Source organism: Halyomorpha halys, unplaced genomic scaffold (assembly GCF_000696795.3).
Source record: "Halyomorpha halys isolate HHAL.00 unplaced genomic scaffold, Hhal_1.1 Scaffold1907.1, whole genome shotgun sequence".
Lineage (NCBI taxonomy): Eukaryota > Metazoa > Arthropoda > Insecta > Hemiptera > Pentatomidae > Halyomorpha > Halyomorpha halys.
Window position 1 is genome coordinate 196,836 of NW_027105936.1, and position 19,673 is coordinate 216,508.

Sequence of the window (19,673 nt, forward strand, 5' to 3'; positions counted from 1 at the left end):
TTTGATTATATATTTTTTTACTTAAATATCTTTACAATTGAAAATTATCTAATAATTATAAAATTGCAAATCATTATTAGGAGTGTCTTTTGCACAGGACTAATTCCCCACGCTATCAATAGTTAAAATCAAATTATTAATTGATAGATGCTAATATATTTAATACATTCTCTTTTTAATTATTGAAGATTAGATTTCAGCATGGGCTGCACCATTTTTGATCTAGTGTGGGCCAAATTGCTGAGGGAAACCCTCATTGAGCTTCATCACCTACTGACTGAGGAAAACTACACTTATTACAAGGAATTTTTATTTGGGTGGAAAACTATTGTAGGGCCAGCCCTCTTTAATCTTAGTCGAAGAAAATCAGCTTCTGAAAGACCACCAGACTGAAGAGACACAGAAGACTCAATCTCATAGCTCAAAATAGAACATCGTAAATTGTTTTATTAGCAGTAGTTGGATGCTACGCATACATATGTAACATCGAACTGCTGCTGCACACCTGTATTGCTGTAAAGGCAGGGTGAGGAGAAAATAAATAAAATTGCAAATTGATACAATAAAAAAAAAATAAGTCATCAAAATATTAATTATTAAGCCTAATAAATATCTCAAAATATCAAATTTTGGAAGAAAACTTCAGTTATGACCAAAACCGAGCTCATTTTTGGATCCCATCTCCCAATAATCAGTTCATTTCTAATTTTTATGAAAATTGAAAAAAAGTATAATACATTTTTACAATATAAAAAAGCTTATAATAGAGCTATGTCTTCATGTCTACGTCAGCCAAAACTGAGCTTAGATTTAGGTTCTGCATCCAAACAGTCAATTCCTAATTAATAAATACACTTTGGGGGGTTAAATAAATCAATTATTAATTTTAATATATATATTAAAATAGCAAATTTTGGAGGAAAACGTCAGTTTTGGCCAAAACCAAACTCATTTTTGGATTCCAGATTCCAATAAACAGTTCCTTCCTAAATTTTATACCAATAAAAAAAAAAAAGTATTATACTTTTTTACAATATCAAAAAGCATTTAATTTAGCTATTTCTCTGGAAAACGTTAGTTCAAGCCTTAACTGAGCTTAGGTTTAGATTCTGTATCTGAAACAGTTAATTGTTAATTAAGATAAATTTTTAGGGTGTTAAGTAAATTAAAACATATAATGAACAATAAAAACAATAAGAATGTAAATGTTTTAAAAATTTTGTATGTCAATAAAAATATAATGTGAGACACTTATCAAAATCTAAAATATGAAAGTGATAGAAAATTAAATACCAATCGTTACTAATTTTACTTCTAAATAAAAAAATATAATATTTGTATAATAATTTTTGTAATACTAAGCAACAGCATGGACAAAATGGATAGCATATTAATGAATTAGTCAGTGACATGCTCTGCCTTAAAATTATTAAATAAAGTTCTAAAATTTTGAAACTAACTTTCACAACTTCAGAATATTAACATTTCAAGTTAATAGTTACTATTATTAAAAATATTTTTATGATCAGAAAATGGTTTTTCAACATTAACAGACTTGATGGTCAGTTTATATAAACAGATTTATATGAACTAAAATTATAGCTTGTAAAGAATTTAACCATCAAACTGTAATTGATTATGTGTATGGTGTTTAAAAAGTACAAAAAAAGGAGATGAGAGGCCAGCAACAAAACTAAAAATTCCAATGCTAAGAAGTTAATTATTGAAGACTGTGTTAATTAAAATAGTATTATTTTGTTAGTTGGAAATTAGCTTGAAATTACATTCTGAATTTAGTATTGGAATTTTGAATTTTTTATTTAATAAAAATTATTAAAATCTGGGTTAATCATCTAATATACAAAATAAACTAACTTTTGCTTAATTAGATCTGTGTAAACTAATTTGTTAAGATGTTTTGCCAAATGTTGAAAAAATGCATGTCATTGGATAAAAGTACTGGTTCTGATCATAACTTCTTTCAGTTGGCTCAGAAAAAATGATATTACATTCAAAAAGTTAACAGTCCTAAAATACAGTTTACTACATTAAAGAAAGGTTACGTTACTGCTTAGCAGTTCTAATTTTTTACTTATCATAGGAAAACTGTTGATGAAATTTACCCAAAGTGGCAATGTTTGGACTACACTCAGAACCCATTCCTCAGCTGTTCATTACCATTTTCAGCTAGCCTACTTTCATTGTTCTAGTAATTTTTATAAGGAAGAGATTGAAGACAAAGGTGTTTGTGCAGTTTCATGACATAAAATAAAGTTATGCAATTTTCTTTAAGTAATAATTTACATGAAATCACAAGAATCATATCAATAACTTTACTTATTTATCAACTTTTGTTCAATTAAACAAATAGATGCGGTATGTATAGAGAGGTTAAATTATTGTATCTTGAGACCTTCTTATTTTTCTTTTTGAATCATTCCTAGGAGCATGTTAAGTATATTATCTTGAAGTTTAAATTGAAAGTTTAGTATTTATTTTAGCCTCAGTTTTGTTACTTATTAAAAACAACTCATTTAATGTAACAAAAAAACATTTTATAGTCATTGATTGGCATATATCTTAAAAAATAATTGCACAATATCAGAATGATTTAAAATATTTGTTAACAACTAAAGATTTATAATTAGAAACATTAGGGCATTGTTTTAACCAAAAATTAGGAGATGATTCAAAAATTAATTTTTTTTTATAAATAAAAATATTTTAATGTTTAATTTAAATGAAAAATATCCATCAGCCTGTGGGTGTGGTAAAATAAAAAATTAATTAACTTTTTTTTTGTTAAACATCCTAATATTTTGACTGTTTTTATTTTGATTTCACCACTAATCTTCATCTCCTAGTTAAAACTAAATATTGTGAATGAGACCAATATTGAACAATCATCCTTAGATATATTAAATTAGTTATAGCATTGATGATGTAATTGAATTAAAAAAAATTTTTTTTGTGAAACATTAAAAAAGTGTTAGCTGTTTTTATTTCAATCCCACCACAAATCCAATTAACCTGTTTGGAACTAAAAAGTGTAAATCTAACTTCATATTCTTAAATATTTGTAATTAGCTATTACATTAATAATGAAGAATTTGAAAAAAAATTGAGAAACTCACAATTTGAATTGTCATTAACAGCAGATATGATATAGTACTTTAATGATTATCCATTTTTTTTTATTACTTTATTTTTATTAGAATTTTTTTTTTTTATGGTAGTATTTAACTCACTATTTCTTAGCATATATCAATTTTATTCATTTAGTTAAAATAAAAAATTATAAATACAACCATGTATTTAACAATACCTCTTAGAAATACTAAAATAGTTAAGACATCGAAGATGTAGTTGAATTAAAAAAAAGAATTAAGAGAAAACAATGCATGTGTGTGTGTGTGTGTGTGTGTATGAAATCTCATCACAATCAGAAATGACATCGTACCTCAATGATAATCAACAGTATATATGTTTTTTTATTAGAAATTCAAATGGATAAAACACCAATTCCATTTTTTAAAAAATATTTAACCGATTATTTATTAGCATTATTGAGTAATGAGCTTTTCTTCCATTTTTATACACTAAAGCAGTTTTGCTGTTTGGGTGCGGCAAAATCAAAAATTATAAATATTGTTCTGGTTATTAGAAAATAGTTTCAGCTTCTCTAGTATTATAATGGACATTTATCTAAAAGTATCATTGCTATATTATATTCCTACAAACATTATTAAGTAATTTTGTTTAAAAAATAATATATTACTATTTAGTTTAAAAAATAAACTCCTGTTAATATAATTTAGTTAGTTTCATTTTTGTATTGTGTTAATCCATTTATCATACTATTTCTGCCACAGGTTAGAAATAATATGATTTTTTGATATTTTCTTCTGTTTTTACGTCAATTGATGATATGTTTGGCAAATTCAGAAAATATTACTCATAGGAATCTTATTTTTTGGAATGGTGCTTATATTTGCATCTGTACCTCTAGGCAAACCAGGGTTTCAAATAAAAAAAGACATGCTGCACAAAAATAATTCTAAATGTTTTATTGTTGACTGTAGATTTAATATGAGGAGAAGATGGTTGAGAGTTACAGTCAAAGGAACAATAAAAGACATGAATAAGTAAAACTTATTTGATTTGTTCCACCGTTGCAGTCTTAATTTCAAGCCTAAAAACATCTTCAGGGCTAAAAACAAAATGAGATAATAACCATATAGTGGAAAGAAAAAAAATAGTGTATAAAAAATTAAAAAGATAACAAAAAACTACAAGAAAATAATACATAACATTGGAAGAGTATGAATTATTTTCTCGTTATTTACTTTTGCTTATCACTTCTTATTACTTTTTGTTTTACTATATAAGCCACTTTTGACTTATATAACTTTAGACATCAATTAAAGATTTGATAATTTTCTGTTCATTTTACCTAGATATTTAAAAAACTTTTCATTACATATTTTACTTCCACACATTTCTCATTGTAATGCTCTTGATGCTGATCCTTGATGAGTATGCATAATAAATAATTGAAAAACTAATAACCAATAATAACATTATGGATTATAGAGGTGAACTAATATTACTACCTAAGATGATTCATTAAACTTTATTATGTGGCAAAATTAACAGTTCAGATCTCAAATAAGGTACATATTGTTTGACAAAAATCTCTAATTACAGATACTGAGTAATTTACAATATTTCAATCAGGAACTTCGTTATTTAAAATACTTAATTATTTAAGTGATTGTTGTAATGATTTCAGATTTCTATTATGCCTTAGCAAGAAAAAATTCAAACACAATTCATTAAAAAAAATTCAACACATTATAATTTCTATCATAAAAAAAAGAAAAGTTTACTTCAAAACTGTTTTTTTATGTTTTCTCAAATTTAGTTTCATAAAGCATTCAATGAATTAAAAAAAACATAAATAGTACTTCATATTTTTAAATAGCTAAATCAAAGTGATTTAAAAATATGTCTCAATACTTCTTAAGTAGATAACAATAAATAATAAATCACTAAATTTTAACTTTCACTTAATACTACAATGATCCAAAAGTGCATTATTATTTTTTTTTTAATTGTTCTGTTTGAAAATAAAATTAACTCATTTTTTCACTGTAAAATTAAAAACAATACGTCTTATGAATAAATACAACAGTAACTTAAATATTTTTCAAAATCAACTAACTGAAAATTATTCACTTAACATCAATCGGGAGATTCATATTGAAAAACATAAAACAAATTTTTAAACCAAAATAAAATATTAATCATTCTTTTAACATTTAAAATGAAAACTAATCTTGTAATTTGCATTTATCCATTGCTAATGTTTGATCACATTTAATTACATGTACATCTATCCTGCGTATGGATGTGTTCATGCATACTCATTTCTTGGTATGATGATAGTGTGCCCACTATCAAATTTACAAATTTTCTAAAATGCTTCCTTAAAAAACGTTTACTTAAAAACTCAATCTTTTCTCATTTAAAACAAGTAAAGAAGCCAAACTGAAGCAGGTAAAATTGCAGTCACTGCTCCTCAGTATTCAGATTCATCCAATCTTTCTGAAATAAAAATCAATAAACAATCAACAACAATGCATACAAAATTATGTAACAGACAAGTAAGTTTAATGTTTATGGTTTGTAACAATAATATTAGCATTTTTTTTTATTGAATTTTAAATAGTGATAATTAAAATATATTGTCGTAAAACAAAACTTATCATGCTTATGTGTGTGTATGTTTAAATATGTAGGTACACATTGGGTGATAATTTCACCCAATATATTTAAAAATATAATATTATTTATTTATTTTGAGCATTTACATCTAGTAATGAAAAAATTATCTATTATATTTTCTGGTTATGGTTCTCTGCAATATGTAATAAAGTATTATAATTTCCTTTATACTAGAGTCATAGACAATTGTGTTACAGTAATTTAGAAATGTATATTTTAATATATTAAGGTGATCAAGTATTTACATACAGTCAAACAACTATTACCAACCAATAAATGGGTGTTTCAAACTAAACCTTTGAAAGGAAAAAAATAAATACAAATAATAGTTTACTGATTTAACATATTTATTAATTAATTGTTTGAGAGTGGTTTATAATAATAATAACAACAACTATAATGATCCAATTTACTCTCAATAGTTTATTTTTATCCTTCAACACTTCGGCCCTAAGGTCAACCAATTATCAAGGAAACAACCTCAATTATTAACTTGTCACAATTCATTTACAAAATGTCTTTCATTTGCAGGCTAATCACTCTGTGTCATATAATTAAACATATAATCTCAATACAAAAACTATTTAAAATTTTTTTTTTGTTTTTTCGTAAACACAATACAACAATACTACACAGTACTGTTGATGTGTTTAGTACAAAAAAAAAGAACAATTAAATAATAGTTTTTGTATTGAGAGTGCATGTTTTATTTAGCATTCTATCAGTTCATTTTTTCTCTAACTTATTAAGAAGAAACTACAAATTTTTTCTCCGAGAAAAATAATGTTTTTTTCATAATTTTGAAAATGTAATGAACTAGTAACTTATTGTTCTTGCGTTTTAACTCCAAAAATTGATTTATTGTGCTAATCAGTTATTAAAAAATATATATTTATGAAAATAAATATTCGTATTTCATTAGCAGATCTAAGTGCTCAAAAAGAAAAAGATAGCTATGTTGCAACAAAGAACATTAATTTTTTTCTCAATCTTTCCTTACAAATTTATAATACCTTGCAAATTTGAGGAGTATAAACTAATTGGAAACAAACTTTAGTACTCTTAATTGAATTTCATCTGATAGTATACATTTATTAAAGACGAGTTTTCTTTTAATTATTTATACGATGATATTGATATTCATTTTAAAGGTAAAAAAAAATTAAATTAATTAGAATATTTTATAGAAAATGAAGAGATAAATTTTTATAATTTAACATCATTTTAAACTAAAAAGTTTCTAAACTTATTGAAATATGTTAATCTTTTAATTGAAAATTAAAGGTTATTTCAACAATGTAAATATGTCACTAACAAATTTATTCATATCAATCATTTATGAAAATTAACAGCTTTTCTTTTTTTTTTTTTGTTATTTTCTAATAAGCAGATTATACAGGGAGAATATTATATTAAAAATTAATAAAAGCTCTCTAATTAATAATGATTAATTAATTTCAATATTAAAAACTTTTAATATTTAATAACTAGAAAAGTGACAACATAATATTAATTAAATGAACTGTAAAAATTCATGCAGTTTGCCAATTAAAATTTATTCTTGGTATTTAACTTAGAGGAAGATGATGTATCATGAGGAAATAATTATTAAAAACGATTTTATAAAACTACATAAATATAATAAAAAAGTAAATTAAAAAAAAAATAAAAACCAAATACAATTTAAAAACTTGAATATTCACACAAGAAAAATTACTCTTGTTAAATGCAATCAACTTTGCTGAATTGGGACTAAGGATACTAGGGTCAAGTACAAAGAAGGACATTTTCTTTTTTTCTCATGGACTCCCAAATATTTTTAAATGAGATATTTATTTGTATGATACTAAATAATGGTAATTAAAATTCCAATATAATATAAAATAAAAAATGTGATATTTCAAATTATGATTAGTAAAACTAAAACATATTATAAAAGCTGTATGCATATCCCTGAATAGAGCACTGAAAAATATTATATATTAAGAATTGAATAATAATTCCATCATCTTATAGCAATAATTGAAATATCTTATAACTGTATTTTACTAGACTTTCCTTTGAGATTCATGTATTTTGCATTGAAATTGTCATTTAATCAATAGTATTTTATCATGAATCTTACAGTTCATATTATAGCCCCCCACATACAAAATTTTGGTTTTGTCTGTTTCCCTCAAAACTTCTATTTAGCCCTTGATATCAATGTGGGTACTGGTTATCATGATAGTTCTGTTAATCACAACGTTTAGGGGGTTTTAAAAACAGAAATTAAAGCAAATAATAATAGGATTTTGATGATAAAGTACTAAAAGCTTCATAGAATAACAAAATTTTTAAGAAAGTTATAAAGTTGATCTTTTGAGAAGAAGGTTTCCTGTTTCAAATCAGTTAATACGTGGAGTGATTTATGGAAACCTGTAGGTCCTTTGAAGTATCATTTTATTTTTACAAACTTGATCTTACCATCTGAGGATACAAGGAAAATGAAGTCAAACTGAGATTTATGTTACAGTGAATAAACACACATTTTATTTATATGTTTTAGTTTTATTTATGAATTCTTATGAATAAAATTCATAGTGAGCCTGAATCCACTTTTAATATTTAAATAAAACTCCCATTACTTTACATTAATGGATAAGTATGATTATTTTTCAGGAAATACATTCTAGTAGGACTTCCAATTTATTTTTAAAAGTAGTAGGCTCCATGGGCCACAACAAAGCAGAGTTGATTGTACATAAAAATTCAAAATAAAAAATTAAATAACTAAATAAAAATTCACTCTCACACAAGTTAGTATTCAAAATCAGCTACTTTAAAATTGTTTAGTTAATACATTTATTTTAAAGTTTTAATGAATATTTTAAAGCAAATCATAACTATAACACTTCAACCTAAAATTAGTCAAAGAAGAGATAGAATAAAGATATTTATTCTTAAAGTGCAGCGGTTAAATATTTTTTTTTGTTTTTATACAAGAAAGGAATATTGACAAACTTCATAGGACCAAGACTTTAGAAGCAAACTGCACCTTTTTGCTTAAAATAGCTCTGAATTTTGACTTTCACTGTCCAGCACAATATGACATTTTCAAAATATTTCGATATTAATACAATTATTAATTAATTATATTTTTCTTCCTTTATTATTTTGTATTAACTTGTTCTGGTTAATGTAAACTGATCAATGAGTTTAATGAGCATAGTAGTACATAAAATTGGATGCAACTTTATTAATTTGTTAATTAAATGTTAATTTGTTACTTATTTACAGTTTATGTTGTCACTTTTATATTTGCTATCCATAATATATCCATTAAAATTAAAAGTTTTCATGTTGTTTTATTGAAGAAGTATTTATATAACTTGATTTGATACTTTTTAAAAAATATTTTTATATATAAATCAATTAGTTTATTATTTTTGTATTACATGCAACAGATTCACACTAATAGGTGGGAAAAATATGTATAAACAAAAATCTAACAACACTACCTTAAACGAATTATATTAAAGAGCTGGATCAAGAAAAAAGGTGGAGTTTACTCAGTTCTGAGGCCTATAAATATATTAGCAAGAAACAGAAGAAAGAAGGTATACATGTTAGGTTCATAAAGGGCATCACTACAACTCAATAGTACAACAAAGTACCTCCTATACTGACAGTGACTGTACAGACAAAGAATTGAAGACAAAACCTTCAGAAGTCATTCTATATTTTATGTTTCCTTCGGGATAGGAGATGAGAATGAAGGAATAGGTGTTGTGAGCTGCTCCCGCACATTTTTGGAACTCGGAACTCGAGGACACCTAACTTTTATGCCGGGTGTTTCTCCTTGTACCTGTCTTTGAAGTGTTTTGAAAGTCTTTGAAGGCACAACATCATATTCAGGTTCTACACAACTATCCACAGTTCCCCAAGTGCTATAGTAATCACAATAATCATAATAATTTCCTCCATATGACTCTGGATTGAGTAATGAGCTATCAGTATAAGTTCCAGCATTTATTTTGCTGTTGTTTACAGGTGATAAGAAAAGGTTACTCTCATCAGATGTAGAAAGTGAGTCATATCGATCCATATCTTCTTGGAGGATTCTTAAGGCAGCCGCATGCAGTTTCTCAATTGGTAGTTTTCTGAAATGTCTTCCTTTCTTTCTACTTAAAAGACTTTGTATCAATTCTTTAACAAGCCTATCATTTACTGTGGGAGATGAAGGTGAATTGATTCCTGAAGAAGAACTAAGACTGTCTTCACCTCCTGCAGTGTTATTCAGAGGAAGTGTTAATCTTTCTTTTCTTTGAGAAATCGATTGTGATCGCTCAGCATTATCTTCTGCCTCACACTCCTCTTGTAACAACTTAAATAACCTTGAATGTGTGGCAGCCCTTTGATATCTTGACATTTTACTAAGCTCACTGCCACACTCTGGATCAGTGTCAGTTTCAGAAATATGGCGACTTAAATCTGAAGTAACTCCAGAATCGTCTTCACTTTCCTCAAATGATTTAGAATTAATAAGTTCTTTTTTCTTAGCCAAGCAATTTTCTTCTCCAGTATTTTCATTAAATACATTGGAATGCTCGCTATCATCATCGCTACTTGAAGAAGATGAGCTGCTGTCTGAATCTTCTTCTTCTTCTTCCTCTTCCTCGGTTTCCAATTGTTCTTTTCCAATTTTTGAACTTGCCTTTTCATCTGTTTCTTCTTCTTCACTACTCTCATCAGACTCACAAGTGTCCTCACTATTCACTTGGTTTGATGCAGACTTTTCTTTAGCAGTATTGTTTATCAATTCTTCTTGATCATCTAAATTTCCTGCTGCTTCTGCCTCACTAGAGGAATCATTTCCGGAGACACCTTTTTTCACTGTCTGGACACTAGTGCTGCTTGAATCATCTTCCCAATGGAAATCACTTTCTTCTTGCTTAGAATCATCTTCGGAGGATCTCACGTCAACATTTGTAGATACATTATTATCTCCATTCAATTCTTTCCAGAAGTCCACAGGAGAATCTTCTCTCTCTTTGGTCAAACCCTTTGCTTTTGGTTTTTTAAGTATAATAGTTGCACTAATATCTGGATCACTTTCCTCTTTTATAATATCTGTAATTATCAAACCCAGTTCTTCAGTTTCATTGGTTTTGCTGGCTTCCATTTCACTGTTTCCTACAATTAATGTAGCTACTTCTTCATCATTTTCTGAACGTGTGAACTTTAATTGCAGCGGAAGGCGCACTTTTACAGCATTCTCATCTTCATCCTTATTCTTCAGAGTAGAACTTGAACTGTTGTCACTCTCGTATGGACTTTTTGCACTGCTCTTCCTACCTTCTTCAGACGAAAAATCACTCTCTTCATAAATTACACTCAACTGATGTGGTAGAGAGTCATCTTCTGTTTCTTCTCCTTCATCATCTTCTTCTGATTCAGAATCTTCTGATGATTCATCAGAGTTGCAAGCATAAATATTTATATTTGGTACAGAACGAATACTTGGGATAGGATTTTGTGATCTCTCTTCCACCTCTGTGTCAGTATCACTTGTGTCCTCGCCTTCTGTTTCAGTAAGATCTGCTGGTGTGGCATCGCTTGACTCTGTAATGGACTCCATACTTTGGTTTTGGGCTTGCTGTTCCATTTGTTGAGCATGTTCTTTAAACATATTGCCGTATATGGTCATTTCATCGCTCGACGAATTTGAGTAGTCTTCTGTATCGCTTGGATATGGCATGTATGGAGGAAGGTATGGAGGGAAGGGGTAAGGACTGTATCTCATAGCTGTTGCATTCATGTGAGCCATGTAATTGCACATGGCGTTATAGTGCTCCCAGAATTGTTGCTGTTCTTCGGGGGTTTGGGGAGGATTATACCAGTAGTTAGGATAGACAGGAGGAGTGTTAGTACCCCAACCACTATATTCTCTGCTCACTGGTTCCGTGGCTACAACAAATAACAAAACATCGACTTGTATCCTGAAAATAAACTCTTACTATCTATTTATCCACCTTATTTTTATTTAATTCATTAATGTAAATTATTTCCTAAAATGTTACTGAATCGAGCAAACAATGAGACCCATTGATCCATCATGTTCAGGAGTATTATTGTATTATTATAATGCATTGTCAGGGCATTGTAGTAGTTAATGGGGTTTTGTATACAGCAGCTTTTATTTCCATGCAACAACACCATTAGTTACTTGCACAAATTTTATCTCCTGATTATTCACAGGAAGAAATAAAGTGCTATTATAGCTATGGGTTTATTTAAATTGTATTCATCATAAGTTATATATTTATTTTAATCTTTAGTGAAAATAATTGTATTGTTTCTATAAGAATATTTATTTTTTCAACATATATATGTCATGATTTTTTTTTTAATTTTCTAGATGTATAATAATGATTCATTGCTGAAAACAAAACAAAAAATTAATAGTAATGAAAAATAATTTTTTAAAAAAATTTCTATCAAATGCTTGATGGCAAAAAATGATTTTCATTTTAAAAACATTAAAAATAATAAAATTTAAAAGTTAATTAAAAAGTTGGATAAATACCTTGAGCTGGGTATACTCTGTTGACTAGTATTACTTCACCATGGGGTACTTGTTGAAGAGGAGCTGAAATAATAAATATTTCTGTTATGTTGACACAGTGATTGCTTTATTTATTTTAAAAACAGGACAACTGTAACAATAACATAATAGCTAATAGCAACTTGAATGCAACAAATAACTAATAAAAAGATATAGCACAACTGAAACAAACTAATAAAAACATATAAATAGTAACATAATGTAAAATGAAATTGAACACATACATAAATTGAATAACTGACCTAGTTTAAAACTTAAAGGTACTTTAAAGTATAAAAATCATTTAAAGCATACATAACAGTAATTTAAAATATACATAAAACTCAAGAAATATATAAAATATAAAAATAAACTTTAAAAAAATATATATTATTATAAAAAAATAATAAACTACATATTTATAATTCTTTAGGTATTAATCAAATAAGACATCTTCCCTTAAAACCATATCAATGCTTAATTACCAGGATAACATTAATATTTGATATTAATGAACTCACAAGATTGAATAAAGTAGAAATAAACAAAAAACTACATATACATTTACATAAAAAATAAATTAAATTTGTACTGCTACAACCCATGATGGGTCAGAGGTGCAGTAATTTGTAAGAAAGTAATGTTTCTAGACCAACCGACAGTTGTGCAAGGAGGTAATTTTGTCAGAATCATGGTTAACCTATAGATTTTTACCCAATTAAAGAACCCACTTCATGAGGCTGGGTAAAAAAATGATTTGCCACAGCCGGATTCGAACACAGGTCCTTAAAGTTAGTAGCACAGTGTCTTACCATTGAGCTACCCACTATATATATAGACTCATTTTTTAAATCAAACTTTTATTTGAATTAAAAAAAAAATATTGCAAATTAAATCTGAAGGCTTTATGAAAAAAAAATCTATGTAAACAGAATAGTTCAATTGCAACGAATATCATCAAGGTAAATGCTATATGTCCGATCTCAAATAAAAAAAACTTGAGAGATGGCAACAGGTAAGTAGGTAATTGTAATAGTTTTGAATACAAAAAGTTTATTTTTTTGACTCAAGCAGTTTTTAGCCATATTATTTTAATATACATATAACATTTACTTCATAAACAGAAAGTGTGTTTTTATAATGGAAATTTGCAGTTTATAAAAAAAACATTTTTCCATATCCTCTGCTTTTATATACTAATTTATATATACCAATATATATTTCAATTTCAACACTGTCTTCTTCTGATGTTAGGAGTTTTTGAGTTAGTGATTATGTTGTAGTGGTCGTTATATGAACTTTATAATGTGATTGGGCACATATTGCTTTTGAAATGTATTTAAACTAAACCTAAAAACTTAATCCCCAATAATTTTTATTGGCTGCAAGTTTGTTGCCAACACACCGGAAGGTGTATGGGTCCTGAACAGCTGAAGAGTGGATTTGTTTATTACATAAAAAAAAAACTTCAAACCTCCTCAATACTTTATTTATAAACAAAAAATTATATACTTATAGAGGTTTGAGAGTATTTGGCAGTTTAATATAATGATATTCAATTTGTTACTTTGTTGAACTGTTTATAAAAATTGTGAAAGTTAAAAAAAAAAAAGGAAAAACAGCAATTTTTCTATCAGAGGTTTTCATTTTATAGATTTTTCAAAACAAGGAACAATTTTTACTGCATTTTCTTTGATGTTGCTTATCTTCTTTTGTCAAACATTTTACATTCTGCTACCATAATTATAATTCAATATAAAACAGTAGTCTGTTATAAGAATTAATTTGAGGGTTATTTTGCTTCGATTTAAATGAATTAAATCCATTAACCTTTTATTTTAATAGACTAAACTAAATTTTGATTTTATATTACAAAATATATTTCAGAAAAATTAATTCTCAGTTATTGATTGAACTCCATACCTTGAGGTTCATCATCAGATCCAGTAATCTTTTGTAACACCCTGAATGATCGTGACTGGGTTGGGTTTCCTGACCAGCTAGTTTGTGTTTGAAATTTGCGTGGGTCTGCTTCACCACTGTAATATTTATAAAACAACATATTTAAAACCATAGAAATGGATAAATGAAATAATAGGACTAAGCAGTTATCAGACCAAATACTATATTTAACATTGATTATTTAACCTAGGATTTTAATATACATCATTAAAAGAGAACCTGCATAAAATAAAAATTCATATTGATGGAAACTCAGTGATGTTTCTATAAACACATTTGAAGATTAAAATACTTTTTACTATTGTTCATTGTGTGGGTTAATAATGTACTGTTAACAATATTGGTATTTGATCTATATTGAGATAGCTGAAACCAGATTTACAGATTATTGTAATATAAGATTACTGGCATAGTTCTGCCTTTATCTGATGATGTGCATTGGTATATACAGGTAGTTTCAGAACATGCAATAAGTGATAGTGTATCAAAACTTAATCACCTGTATTGATATAACTTATTTCCTCATTCTTATCAGCTCATTACTCTAATTTATTAAATTAATAATAAAAAAAAAAAATTAAACTACACTAACTTACTTTTGATTTCTATTTTGAATATTTCCTGGTAAGCTGGTTTGGTTCTGGTAAACTGCTTTTTGAGATGTTTGTTGTTGGTTATCATTGCCGTTTCCTTCCATTTGAATTGGAATTATTCTAGTCCTTCCTTGCACATCTTGCTGAACAGGTTGTGATTGCACATACTGCTGTTGTGGAGGATTTTGTCCATATTGTTGAAATTGTGGTGGCACATATTGTTGTTGTGGATATGTATATTGTTGTTGCAAAGGTGGATATTGAGGATATTGTGGTTGAGTTTGCATGAAAGTGGGTGATGGTTGCTGATGATGTTGATGTGGAGCTGAGAAATCAGGAGATTGTGGCTGAGTTTGTCTGAGAGGGGTCTGTACAAATTGCTGCATTGGTGTCGGAGGCGTAGCTGGCTGTCTGCCCTCAATCTGTAAGTTCAGAATTCTTTTAATGCTTAAAAGATGCACATCTTCATAAAAGTAATTATCGAGGTAAATAAATTTTATGTTGGGAATTTTTGGACAAATTATTGGGAACAATAACAAAAGTATGCTCCATTTGAAAAGTGGGATATCTAGCAAATGTTAGGATGATAAAATAGTATTAATGGCAATAGAATAAACTTGAAATCATTCAAATGTGAAAATCGGTAATTAAATAATTAAAGAATTGACTTAAAATTTGGTAATTAAATAATAAAGAAACTATTAGTGAATTGAGAGATTATCAGTCCCATAACTTGAACCTGGCCCCAGTTAGGAATATCTCCTATGTTGAAATTACAAATAAATAAAAATACTTGATAGTAATCATTAATTAAAATAGTTTTTTATTAAGCAAACCTGAATCGGTATGACCCTTGTAACAGGCTGATGCCCTGGTGTTTGAATTGGCTGTTGTAATGGTTGTTGAACTGGCGGCATTGGAGGCTGAGGTTCTAAAGATTGCTGCCTCATAGCCCAAGAAGGTTGTACTTCTTTTGGTGCTGCTTTGTTGGTCAGCCATGGAGCAGGAGATTTATTAAGAGATGGTGTTGATGGTGTACTAGGTTGCCTCTGAATCGGTGGTGGAGTAGGTGCAGGAGGTGTTGCTGGCTGAACCATGGGCACAGGGGACACTTTAACTGACTGAACTGGTGGAGTAGGAGGGGTTCTAACAGATTGGAGAGGTGGGGTTGGTGGAGCTCTAATCTGTTGAGTTGGTGGAGTAACGGGTGACCTTCCAGCTTGAGGCAATGGTGATCTCACCTGATTCTGGATTGGAGGAGATACACCTTGACCAGCAATAGAAAGATTTTGGATTGGTATCTCTACCTGAGGCCTCGGAACAAAAGGCACCTGCCCAATGGGCGCTGAGTCAATTTGATCTACAGAAGGTTTAGGAGAAACCGGTTTGAGCTGAACTTGTATTGACGAAGGCTGTGGTTCGTAAGATGAACGAGGTGCTTGTCCTACTGGTCTCAGGGGAGGATGGCTTGCAATATCAGCCAAGAATTCTGGAGGCTGAGCTTCGTATGAAGACCTCGGTGCTTGTCCAACAGGCCGCAATGGTGGATGGCTGGCAATATCAGCCAGGAATTCGGGTCTTGGAGGAAAGTCGAGTGGCTTGTTGGAAGGAGAAGTCGGCGGCGGTAGGGTGGGCGCCGGCGGAGCAGATGAGGGTGGACAGGGCCCGGCTGGAGGTGGTGGAGGTGGTGGAGGGGGTGGCGGGAGCACTGCCACCGCGATCTGGGGCTGCATTGCTGCGACGGCCGCTGGGGGCAAGGGCTGGCTGCTCATTGGGTTCTGCTGCGGTATTTGTCCCGTACAACTGCAACAGGAAAGACATCGCTGTTACTTCTCAAATTAGTAAATTAGTAATATTCTATCATTAAATCTTAAAATATAATAATAATAATGAAAATGTAATCCCTGACTCAGTTTTCTGTTGAATGAAAAATCTAATAATTTCATAACTCTGGTACCTGAAAAGAAAGAAAGGTTTTACAAATCTCTTATCTAGGCAGTATTTGTTTGAAAATATACCTATACTTCTAATACAAAATAATTGTTATTAGTTACCTTAGTTATCTGTAATAGTCTAGTAAAATTGCACATTAACCTAGAAATAATTGTGAACTCATTTTTTTCAACGGGTTCTGATGCGAAACACGATGGTAAAAAGTTCATCACTCCCTAGAGGTACATAGGCCGTATATCGTCGAGTTTTATCAGTATCCGCCGAACCGAACATCTAAAAGTAGTTTTCATGATATTTGCCAAAATAATGATTCTCGTTATTTGTGAAATAAATATTGGTTTTGGAAAAACTTTTTCTCGGGAATCATGGAACTCGATTATCTAACTGGAGAATTCTGCGACTCAAATTGAAAATCGTTAAAGGCACTACAAAGTATTTTGTAATGATACGTAAAGGGATTGAGATTGGATGATCTCACTGAATATCTTTACTGAGAATTTTCCTGGCACTTTTGAACATCTGCATCGAGTGCACTCTCGGTTACCAAACAAGGCACAGTTATGAGAGAAGGAAGCTGTTCCAAGGAAAATCTGGGGATAATATTGGTATATCTAGCTACAGGGTTCCGCAGGGCATGTTTTGAGTTTCAAAACCTTCCATTTCAAATTTTGTGCCCGACGTTTGTGAAGCCTTGTAAACCTTTGGGGGTTTATTCTGGTAATTTAACGTAACTTTATTCTTCTAATTTAAGTTTATCCAAGTTATTCAACTTTGTTAACTTAACTTTATTCAGGTAATTTAACTTTTTTAAACTTAATTTTATTCTAATAATTTAACTTAACATAACACTGGCAACTTGTTTGAAATAATGGATAAATAGAAATATATTGATAAATATATGGATAAAAATATATAAATATATGGATAAATAGAAATTATATTAAGAATGTTTTTTTCCGAAGTTGAGATAGTGTATTACGAACATAAAAACTATACCTTTACCGTCAGACATTTCCGTAGAGAACAAAAATTGATAAGAAAGGATCGTGTTTACTCGCGTTATCATGAGACAGGAACATCAGTGATTAATTGGAGGTTCCACGTGATAGATATCTGTCGTGCAAGTTTCGTCTCACACATACGATAGTAAAACCACATATCAAGCAAATTCTGATAGTACGACAATAAATGTCAGTTAACACTATTTTATATATTGTAACCACTATTAAACCGCAATTACACGAGGACAGTAGACAGTCCAACCGGCTGGAGACAGTTGACTGGAGCGAGCAATTGGTCGCGTGTGAAGACCACTGGCACCCCGTCTTGCTGCAATTAAAGTGTATTTTAAAAATAACAGACGATTGTCTTGTCACGCTGGAACAAGACACCATAATTTCTAACGGTTATTGCCAAACGGTATCAGAAAATGAAGAACTCTCTCTGTCTTAAAAAATATATTATATAACGCAATTCATTATTGGCTAAAGACAAATTTTCAATTTAGAGATGAATTATAATTTTTTTTCTTGAAACTTTTGTTAATTTTGATTAATTTTTAAACATAATTATGACGAGTTGCTGAAGTTCTACAACAAAACGCTCACTCATTTCATCCTGTTCATATTCACCTCAAATAAAAATAAATTGTAGAAATTTTATAATTAATATCTAAATAGTGAGGAAAAATTATCAATCTAGTTTTTCATGGGGGACTAGTCCTGCATCGTGAGGGCGTCAAGTTAGATCATTTGCAATTGGACTTCCTTAATGTGGTGAAGGATTTGTATTACTCACAACTACTGCCTCTTTTAGTGGATGTTGGTCACAAAGAAGTTTCCAGTTACTAGATCTGAGATCTCGTTATGGTCGGTTACACAAAGTGACAGCTATAGTCGCTTGAGTAGCAATTAGTGGTAACGGTTACACGCAGTGACGCCTCTGATGGTGGCTCCATCATGCTAAGCTTTCATATTAATCTTATCATAATAATAATGAGGTCTAATGTACCCCGAAGGTTCGATGCCGATAAAATCAACAATCTCTGCCCACATACATCCCTCTAAAGAATCTCCTTCATATTCAAACCTACTACATCAGATAAAATCTTCATTTATTCCTTTATATATTAGTGGTGTATTGCAAATGATAATACAAACTAACTCAATCATGAAACAAATTTACTTTTATTAATCACTGTTATAAAGTTACAAATTATCACAATTCTTCATTTTACCCATATCAACTGGAATTTTCGTAGTCATACATGTTGTATATGTATAAAAAAAATCTGACTTTTTTCATACACCTTTTAATCTTGAATGTACTAATTTACTCTGCAATCATAGGACTTGCTTTCTAAATAATCACAAAACTAACTTCCCACTCTTCTTACAAAAAGTAAATACAATAATCTAGCTGTGAGAGAATATGGCTCAACTCTCTGCCTTCTAAAAATTCGCTCATCATCGCTTCCAAGGTACTTCCACTTTCCTTTATTCTCTGCCATTTTGGTAAGGAACAATAGCTAGTATTTATAGGTTTCCTAAATGACCTATACTTCTGAGACACATATATTTCTTTATTAAATTAATAAGTAATTAATTAAAGACTATTTATTAAATGATCTATATTTTAAATGCTGTTGGCATATTAGATATCATATAAAACAATATATTGGTGAAACCAATCAATGTACTCTGTATGCAAAAGAACAGCATTTATGTGAACTGTAGTCAATATTAATTGCTTGGAAAAAAAAGTTTTTATAATATATTAAGTACTCTAAAAAA

The 19,673-nt window shown here is 29.3% G+C and overlaps 1 protein-coding gene across 1 annotated transcript in view; it reads right to left on the minus strand.

Moving 5' to 3' along the window:
* Positions 1–4,617: 4,617 nt before the first annotated feature.
* Positions 4,618–19,673, minus strand: part of LOC106690845 (protein piccolo) — a gene marked incomplete at its 5' end in the record, with an annotated part of 30,102 nt that continues 15,046 nt past the window's right edge. Inside the window, 6 exon segments of the mRNA XM_014436426.3 lie at positions 4,618–5,607; positions 9,444–11,736; positions 12,356–12,418; positions 14,297–14,412; positions 14,932–15,350; positions 15,765–16,731. Of these exon segments, the coding sequence (XP_014291912.3) occupies positions 9,512–11,736; positions 12,356–12,418; positions 14,297–14,412; positions 14,932–15,350; positions 15,765–16,731 (3,790 nt within the window).